Source organism: Mus pahari, chromosome 19 (assembly GCF_900095145.1).
Source record: "Mus pahari chromosome 19, PAHARI_EIJ_v1.1, whole genome shotgun sequence".
NCBI lineage: Eukaryota > Metazoa > Chordata > Mammalia > Rodentia > Muridae > Mus > Mus pahari.
This window is the reverse complement of record NC_034608.1, coordinates 55,829,384-55,839,695: the sequence shown is the minus strand read 5'-3', so window position 1 is coordinate 55,839,695 and position 10,312 is coordinate 55,829,384. Positions and strand designations below refer to the sequence as shown.

The window sequence follows — 10,312 nt, the reverse complement described above, 5'->3', positions numbered from 1 at the left end:
CACACACACACACACACACACACTCAAAATAAATAGTACTTTAATACCTGACTGATTCACTTCTCTGAAACAGTACAAATTAAAATATGCAAGAGCAACAGACAAATTAACTGAACGGAGAGCCTGCCCTCCCTCACTGAAACAATGATAGGCCAAAATTCCAGTTACCAAAACTACAGGTATAAACAAAGAAAAGAAAAGTCTGGAATGACTTTGAGGAATAAAGTACCACCAAGAAAAGGCACAGACATACCTAAAATTGCCTAAGGAAAGGTGACACTGTGACAAGTCCCTTCTCAATTCTCTACCTTCTCTGGTGATCATAACTGTCTCTTCCCTCCCCTGTTAGGAATTGTCAAGATGGCATGCTGTGGGGAAGTGATACCCCATGCCCTTTCTGCATGTCTCTCACTGCTTTATTTTGAAACGTCTTTAAATAATATTTACATAAAACCTTCCGAAGCAGCTTCCCTGAGTCAGAGCAGACACTTTCCCTTCCAGAGGGATGGAGCCTTGGCTCCTGCAGAGCAGGACTAAAGAGCTTTAAAAGAGGCTCACTGAGAAGTCAATCTAAACTCAGGATCTCTAGGCTGTGACACAGAACTACTGAGGAAGCCTGTGCTCAGGCTCACCTGTGAGCTATGTCCCCAGTAATACACTACCTTAACCATCTAGGCTCACTGCCTCCCTCACAGCAGAATCTATGCACACACCACAAGTCAGCCTAAGGGTTCCTCCACACTCCTTCAACAGAGCTGCTTAACTGTGGCACGCACTCAGTACTAAAGCTGGCCATCTCTCTACCAGAAGGCAGTGTTGCTGACAGAATAATCCTAAACCCCTTTGGGGTAAACAGACAGCATGCCAAGAAAATATACTATAAAATCCTAAAGCAACATAATCAACAGAGGAACAAAAATAAATATATAAATAAAACACATTTTCTAAAATAGCAGAATGAACAGAAAGCAAAGCCTGCAAAAGCTTTGATCTAAATAAAACATAAGATCGCCAAGATGTTTAGAACAGTCATCTGGCTGCATACTGTACCTCCAGATCCCCAGAGAGTCACCCACACAGTCACTGCCCCTCTCCAGTCTAAGAAGCAGAAGGAAAGTATGGTTAATTAGGAGCAGCTTTGATGTCCAGTCTGGACTTTAATAATTGCACAGTTCCTAGAGTCCTAATTTAGGGCAAATCACCCTAATCTACAGAACACGTCAACTTACTTAGCTCTTCCACAAAACTAACTCACACTAAGGTAAATGGTGAGAGAACACAGAATATCCAGAGCATGGCATAGAATAGGAACTATGTTGAGCATAGTAACAATAATTAAATTATCATATGCTTTAATACAGTTGCATGCTTTAAAATCATTCCAGTGATGGTTAATCTTGACTGTTAATTTGGTAAAATTTTAGAATCACTATGGAAGCAAACTTCTGGGCATACCCGTAAATAACTGCCTAGATTAGATTAATTGGGATGAGAAGACTCGCCCTAACTCTTGAGTGGTACCATCCCGTGGGATGGATTCTGATTGAATGAAAAGAAAACAGGTGAGTATACAGAGTGACCACTCTCTGCTTCCTGAGTGTAGAGACACAGGAACAGCCTCCTCCTGCTCCTCCCATACTCTCCATGATAGCGCATTGGATTCCTCAAACTGTAAGCTAAGTTTTTCTCTTTCACTTTTTGGCAGCAACAAAACTTGTAACATATACAATTTACAAATTAATGAAGGCAGGCAGACATAAACTCCTGTTTGGATTTATGTTGCTTTATATGCTATAAATATAGCCACAGCATATTCAAAACAAAAGATGCATTCTTTTGTTTTCTATCAAGCCTCATCAGGAAGATCAGTCATCATTCAATTAGTTATGTACACAGAGACACACACTAATTTATTATATAATTTATTATATACCACTGTTTTAACGCTAAAAAGGCACCATGTATGCTAAGGTGTTCTACAGCACTGCAGAGAGGAAGTAGGGTGCACTAGGGCAGGCTCACCACCCTGCGAGAGTCACCAGTGCGAATGATGAGCAAAGCAGACGCAGTGACGATGCTGGCAATGCTTCTCACACTGGGACTCCCTGAACAGTTCTTTCTAACCCACAATCCAAAAATTCACCTTTCACCACCCATGCTCTGTGCTGCCTGAGCACCACACCAGGCACATCAGTGACATGGCACTAAACACAACAGCATCCTACAAACCTATAAACCAACACCAACTGTGCAACAAAAAACATGCAGATACTGTATATTCATTTCAAAACCCCACCCTACATCTAACTTCAGTCACCAGATGCCCCAGTTACCCCAAGAATAGCCTCACCTTACTTCTGTTTTCTCAACACAATTATTAATCGTATCCTCTCTTTCACTCTTAAGTGTGTGGTTTGCACAATAAATTATAAAGTCATCTTCCTTCTATGCGGCTGGCTCCTTCTGGCCATAAGCTATTAACTTTGCCCTCATCCAGATGTCAGGACAATTATATAGATATTCTGAGATGAGTTAAATAAACTTTATGTATATGTATCATGTGGCTTCATTATCACTATGCGATAATTTGTTATCTCAAATTTATATGAGGAATTTTTTTCATATTCTCACTTTAATTGGTCTATAGTAACAGGATATTTAATTGGTCTATAGTAACAGGATTTCTTTTCTATGAAAATAAATTACCCATATTTTCCAGCGGGGGCTAAGGAAACCGATACAAATAAAAGCAGAAGAGTACAACAGATGAGTGACTACAGAATTACGCGGTTTACCTACCTTACGGTACTTGCTAACACAATACACAATACACAATACAGAGGCATCTCAGAGACACTTCCACAGTTGCAGAATGGCAAACAATCTGTTTCCCATATTCCTAATCCACTAATACTAATTTTAAACCATATCAGCCACCTTGGGAGGCTGAAGAATATAATCCCAGCATTCAGGAGACAGATGTAGATGACTGGCACAAACTTAAGCTGCACACTGAGCTCCAGGTCAGCGAGGGCTACAATGTGAGACTACATCAAAAACAAAGGCCATTAACTACCATTAACTTTTTTTTTTTTTTTTTTTTTTGGTTTTTTCCAGACAGGGTTTCTCTGTATAGACCTAGCTGTCCTGGAACTCACTCTGTAGACCAGGCTGACCTCAAACTGAGAAATCCGCCTGCCTCTGCCTCCCAAGTGCTGGGATTAAAGGCATGCCCTACCACTGCCTGGCTCATTAAACCTTTAAAATGTCTCTAACTGTGGTCATTCAATATGCAAGTCATTACCCAATAAGACATTTGCCGGAATTATCTGGTCTAAAGCAGGTCTGTGAAGCAGCATTTATTAAAGCTACATCTTCCTGCATAACTACAGAAAATAGACCAAGTGTTTAACTAGAAAGCCAAGAGGCTAGAACCTGAACATGAGGCTATGTGCTGGCTATCAGGTCTATCAACCTGAAATGAGCTAGAGTCATCTGAGAGGAAGAAACCTCATTGAAAAACTTACAAGCCAGTCTGGGCAAGCTAGTAGGGCATTTTCTTGATTAGTGGTCTGTGTGGGAGGGCCAGGCCACTGTGGGCGGTGTCATCCCTTGTGCTCTTGAATTCTATAAGAAAGCAGGCTGAGCAAGCACCCCTCAGTGTTCTGTGCATCAGCATCTCAGTCCTGGTTCCTGCCTGCTGAGGTCTGTTCTGACTTTCTGCAATGATGGACTAGGATATGGAAGTGCCAGCAAAACAAACCCTTCCCTCCCTAATTAGTGTCTCATCACAATAGTAACCTAACTGAGACAAGAGGGAAATAAAGATCACATCAGAATTCAAACATGTTCGACTATACTACTACACTTTTCTATAGTAAAAATGGCTACAATCAGGAGATTAGCAGTACTAGGGACAAAAGGAATCCTTCTAAATTATCAATGGAAAGGGTGTATCAGCACACACATTACAGAGAAACAGTGTCAAGCTTCCTCGATAAACTAAAAATAGAAAAGAAAACCTAAGGCTATTGTCACTTCCACAAGAAAGGAGTCACTATGTCATAAAATTGCACACACAGAATTATCTGCACTAGAACAAATGGAAAGGACCTGAGTATCTCATATACCACCTACTGTATAAAGAAAAGGTGGCATATCTATTATAATATGTTTTTCAACTTTAAAAATAATGAAACACAAACAGAAAGCCAGGTCCTGTAAGTAGCAAGGTGACTTTGCAGAAGTGCAGAGAACAGGAGGGAGGGTGGGCTGTGGAAAGCAGATAAGAGCGAGCATGGGGAAAGCGGATCAGTAGGTGCTAACTCTAGCTAGTAAGATGTTCTGGTGTGCTGTCATACAGGAGAATGACTACAGATAACAGTAATATGCCCATCATACGTTAATAACGTGAGCCTGCTAAATCTATCACAAACACTATTAAACATCACTCGGAGCCTCTATAATGTATACAATGTCTAAAAATGAAAAGGGTAGACACACTTAAAAGGGCAGTCCCTTAAAGCATCAGCTATGAACAGAAGAGCAGAAGCATAGACATAACAATGAATATTAAGTAGAAAAGGGGTGGAGAGACCTTAATGCACAATAACTGAGGAGCGGAGTTTAGACACATAAACCCTGATGTCAGGAGCTCTGATTGCTAGTCACACTCTGTTATTTAGTCTAAAATGTGATATTCCCACTCTACGATTACAGATATTATGATTTCCACTTTCTCTAACATCAAAGTATATGACTCATATGGCTGGCAATGTGAAGCTACACTAAATTATAGTGCCATTAGTAAAGTATTAACTTTAATTTAGCCATTCTTCCTGCCCCTGAGGATTCCAAGAGAGAAAATATACAGGAAATAATACCAAGACATAACTTAATAGCTCCAATTTTATGAATATGAAAAAAGGCCACTTATTCTCTTGGAGACTCCAACTTTTAACAAAAGGTGGGCCATTCAACATACGCTCCTCTAGGCCATGAATGTGTAACAGTGGTTACAGTCAAGGGTCTGGGAAATCTCACCAGAGTAGGCCCAGAAATGCCAACACTAAGAGCTGTCTAGTGCTGAGTAAGTTCTTAGAGCTTCCTATGACCTATACCGCTCACAGGCTGAAGGGTCTCAGCATCCTGGATGGGCCTTTACGAGAGCTACACCACCATGGAGTTCCATCTGGTGTTATTAGTAGATGTCTCTAGCTGCTCACTGCTGACAAACACCAACATACAAAACTGGCAGGCAACCACCAGAAGAACGTTCCCTCACCGACCCAGTATTGCTACATCCAAAGAGCAAATGACGGACGGGCAGGATGAAAACAGACTCACTCACTGCTGTGACAAGGAATCACCCACCATCACATCACATCTGCAACAAGGGCAAGCTGCTTGGAGCTATTCAAGATAAGGCCTGTTGCTTTCAATCAGCCTTCAACAAGCTATCCAATAACAGCTAGAGTAAATCACACAGCAAGTTACACGTGGGTGGGCTGCTGCATGCTAATTCCTAGGAAGTTTTGAAGGTTGTACTATAGCTATAGGAGTTTTCCTCCACATCAGTTCTTAGCTTAAAATATACTACTTACCAACATTTGGTAAAATATTAAAGTCTCACACAGAAGTTCCATGTCAATTCTCTTAACAACTTAATAACATAGACCACATATTTTTAAAAACGGAAATGCTTCAGCTAAGACCAGCAAAAATTTGATCATCTCTCAAAAAATGTCTGTAAGCTACTCAGGCTTCCATGCCGCATGTTTGTTCTCACCTACATATTACAGCCTATGTGATGAGGCACAGTTTTGAGCAGGTGGGATAAATTATTGTCACCTTCTGATGTGTGTGAAACTAACTTCTCTGGAAATCACTTTAAAGCACCTTTTTGACATAATTGGAAGAGGTTGTTAAGAGTTAAAAACAATTCTAAATGAAGGTGATTAACTGATAAATGGTAATGATGTCAAAAAACAAGAAACTTCTTTTTTAAAAAGCCAAGCAGAAAAATGTACTAGCTATGCAAATGAATATTAATATGAACCCAAAATTTCCCACAACGTACTACCACCTAGTATGAAAAGGGTTCAACTGTTTCTGTAGCTCCAATCACATAATTAAAACATAATTAAAAGAAGCAACTATAAAAATCTTCAATCTTCTTTAATCCTCAGTTACTTCACTCGAGTATATTCTTAAACCGAAAATATATCAAAACTCACTTTAATGAAGTAAATGTCAATTTATGAAGAAATGTGTATAAACACATGCATGGTACACACAGGTGAACACACGCACACGACAATCTATGGACTCTAACTCTTCTGTGATGGAAAAGCCCTTCTCAGGAACTTCCACCACCTAAGATTTTAAGGTTTCAGTGTTTTACGATATGATAATTCATTACAGTGGCCATACAATATGTTGTTGTAGTTTATTTAAAAACAATTAAGTTCCATGTCAGAACTCTATGATATTAATGTTCCTTTATTCAGGTATTACATAGTAGTGGCTGGTAGTTATTGATCATTTGCTAGACTGTATTAAGCCCTGTTATGGACACTATATACAGTCTTAATGTCAACATCCTAAGATGTAGGTTCTTAGTGTCTGGTCCTGAAAATAAGCACAAACCTTCAAGGGTAAGTATCTGCCAGGTGTCGACTCAGAGATCCCCTGTTGTCAAAACTGGACCATATATGACTCAAAAATCCATAATGGTGATAGTTGCTGCCATATCACTTTCCCAGTTTAGCTTTAGATGTTAACATGGTTTCTGCCTTAGATAGGAAGCATGTTCATGCCAAAGCTGCTACTCTGATTCAGATGTCACTAACATCTATTTTAAATTATGTTCCAACTGCTATGCTTTCTGATTCAGTGTTATAGAATCTTATACTGGCAATGAAGTTCTTAAGTCAGAGGGGAAAAAAAAACAGCATCTACTAGAGATAAGGTTTCTAAAATGGTACCAGTTTTCATAATTTCCAAAACAGTATTTTTTCCTTCCAGAATTAAAAGAGAATACCATTACCTAACTTTAAGAATGTAATTTCCTCTCCATTTTCTTTACATACACTATGTGTGCTCTGTAATATCATCACTTATTAGTATTTGGTTCTCTTTTTTTAATGACAAATGTAATTTTGGAAGTCATCCCTTTTCAATCTCAAATCATGTTTCCCCCAATCTTTATGTGTGTGTGTGTGTGTGTGTGTGTGCGCGCGTGCGCGCAAACATGTTCATGCGTGGGTGTGCATGTGCCAAAGCCTATGCCTTGAGATCAAAGGACAGTTAGTTGTATCAGTTGGTATTCTCCACCATGACAGTTCTGGAAATGGAATTTAAACCATCAGCTCTGACAGCAAACGCCTCCACCTGCTGGACCGTCTCAATGGCTCCTAATCTTTTCCTTTTACAAAACATCTTGTCTAATCAATGTTTTAAGGATTTTAAGGAAAGCAGGTATGTACTTTAGGTGTAATTGTTAAATTATACCAAGTTTCCCAACATTTTACATATTGAAATAGTCTCATGATTGGAGGTGCTAAGAATCAATGAACCTGTAAACTTCCTAATATTTTTCCCTACAACTTATAATGTGGCTCTGGTGACATTGCTGGGTGCAGAAAACGTCACAAATACCATGGAGGTCATCTCCGGTTACCACTGTCCTCTGCTTTGTGTATCACAGACCCCCCCCCAAAAAAAAAAATAAAAATAAACACAACTACTACAAATCTACTACCTTTCTCATGAACTGAATTTAAGACTCTGAAAATACGTGCAAGACACAAAGTGCTGGAAAAACCTATCCAGTTTGTGTTAACCTATCAAGTTAGCAGTAGGGCTTCTCCAATCTCTTACAAAATACCAAGAATTCTGTACAAAAAAAGGGGAGGAGGAGAGGGGGAGGAAGAGGAGGAGGAAGAGGAGGAAGAGAATCTCAAGGTGGGGGAGGGGGCCAGGAAAGGCAATTCTTAATACTGAGGTGCTTTCAATCAAAGCTGATGAGAGAGCACTGAAGAAGGCTCAGCTGTTAGAGCACTAGCTTCTCTTCCAGAAGGCCTGGCTTCAATTCCCAGCACCCACATGATAGCTCACAACCCGCTGTGACTCTAGTTCCAGGGGACCAGATTCCTCCTAGGACACCTACCCAAGTGGTGCATAGACAAATCACACACATTAACATTTCATTTCTTTGTAATTAATGAAGAAAAAATGATTACAATTCACGTGTGATTATTTTCTCACTCACTCCCTACCCTACCGATGAAAAATTCTAATAAGCTGAATCAGATTCTTATTATGAGCCTCGTGACTTGTGTAATTTCAACAGTAAAAGCCATCTTCAACCGTATAAGCAAAATACTCTTAACCAAACTGGTCTACAATTAAAAATCTTACTCACAATTCCAAAATAAACGCTTTTGGGAAGCGACCAGACCAGATTTCCACATTAATTCTGCAAAACTGAGCTCAAATTATTCTACAACCCACTTATGATACGTCAAATCTCTGCCTCAGACCTAGAGATAGGTTGAAATTGAAATCAGGTGACCTAAACTTCACAAATAAATATGCATAGTGTAAAAACTAAAAATAAAAATGCGACTGTTCTCTCGATTGCACCCTGAGGTTGAACACAGACATAAGCATTCAGTTAGTTCTACAAGGGTACTATTAAAAATACAGAATGAATAACACACTCGATGTGACGTCTTAACAGAAAGGAGAGCAGAATAAAGGGTAAATAGTTCCTCTGTGCTGGCAAGTACTTCCCTTAGGGTTATTTTCACACCCAGCAGGCCCTTTAGGAACACCAGCATCCAAAGTCCGGCCTACACCAGAGGCACATAGCACAGCCATGGTCTCAGAAGCACCGGCTTTCAGACTTCAGCTCACACTTCTAGGATATAGGAGTCGGGTCACCCTCAACATTCACTGCCCGTGGCGCCCAAGGGACACGCCCAACCCGCTCCCGCCCACGTAGCTCCCGCCCCCGGGCGCCAGCGCCCACATCCCCGCTGCCTAGCAACGCGGCGGGGCTTCCTAGCAACGCGGCAAGCTCCAGCCCTCCCCCGCCCGGAGGCGACCGCCCGCGGGATCCAGCCTACCTCTTTTTTCTTCTGTCCGCCCCCGAGCTGGATGCAGAGCAGCAGCAGTAAGAGGAGGAAGGGAAAGCTACCAGTAGGCAGGTAGCGAAACCGGCGACCCGCCTGTCTCCGGCGTGAAGGAGCGGCCCGGGCACTCATGGCCGCAGGGCTGTGTCTCCTCCACGCGCGGTAGCCGTGCGCGCCCAGCTCCTACCGTGCCCGCGCCCGCCGGGCCAGTCGCCAGCAGCCTCTCCTGGCCAAGGCCTCGGGGTGGCAGCGGCTTCTCCAGGGAGCTGGGTGGAGGCTAAGGACGCGGAGGAGGAGGAGACTGGCAGCGCATCCGGTTCACTGTGAGAGGGACCGGGAATGGCGCGGGATGGAGCAGGAAGTGGGCGTGGCGAGAAAGCGGCTCAGTGCGCGCGCGTCTCGGCTGCTCTCCCGGGGGCTTCCTGTGTGCCTGCATCAAGAAGTAACCCCTTGCTTTCACCTCTGACCCGACGACGCTGGGCTGCTCTCTAAACGTGCCAAGGGCGCAGGAGTGTGCAATGAGCCAACCTGCCATCTGGATCAGGAGGACATCCTTCTGCCTTCTCGCACCAAAAGGCTCCCATGGCGTTAAGAAGTAGCTAGGGACCCCTATGTGCCTCCTCCTGAGCTTCTGACCACACTTGACATACAACTTAGTTGCCTGGATGCACATAGGTGTTCTACACTTTGCCCGGGGGTTTCTTCCACCTTCCATCAGGGTCCTTAGAAACCAACCTGGCTAGAAGCTATCTATTCACTATTCAGGAAGTTAGCAGCATTGCTTTAGAAATTATCAACATTTTTCTATTCAAAAATGAATAGAGCGTAATAAATGAATCTTGTACATCCATTGTTTCCTCTACCTCAAGATTTTTTTCTCTCGTACAATCAACACCTTTGACAGCCTGATGAAAAACCTAAAGACATCTTTGAAAGTACCTCTAACTGCATACATACATACATACACACACACACACACACACACACACACATATATACATATACATATATATATATATATGAATCAATTATAAAACAAATATTAACGTTGAAATAATTCACTTCGCTAGCCAGCAAATACTTGTAGTGGGGTATTAGACAATATGAATATGAGAAACAACAGGCCAACGGTAGGCATAGCAAAAGGTCACTAAAGTGCAGGGGCATAGCTAATA

General features: G+C 41.8%; 1 protein-coding gene across 4 annotated transcripts in view; it reads right to left on the bottom strand.

Annotated features, from left to right (window-relative positions):
• Positions 1 to 9,488, bottom strand: part of Tusc3 (tumor suppressor candidate 3) — a 131,373-nt gene extending 121,885 nt beyond the window's left edge. For 2 of the 4 annotated variants that reach the window (XM_021218995.2, XM_029532002.1), the window contains exon 1: positions 9,132 to 9,468. In XM_021218995.2, the coding sequence (XP_021074654.1) occupies positions 9,132 to 9,269 (138 nt within the window). In that variant the 5' untranslated portion in view covers positions 9,270 to 9,468. Of the gene's footprint in view, positions 1 to 1,050; positions 1,079 to 9,131 lie in introns of those variants that run through there. The other 2 variants (XM_021218996.1, XM_029532003.1) reach the window with 2 other exon arrangements.
• Positions 9,489 to 10,312: the final 824 nt, after the last annotated feature.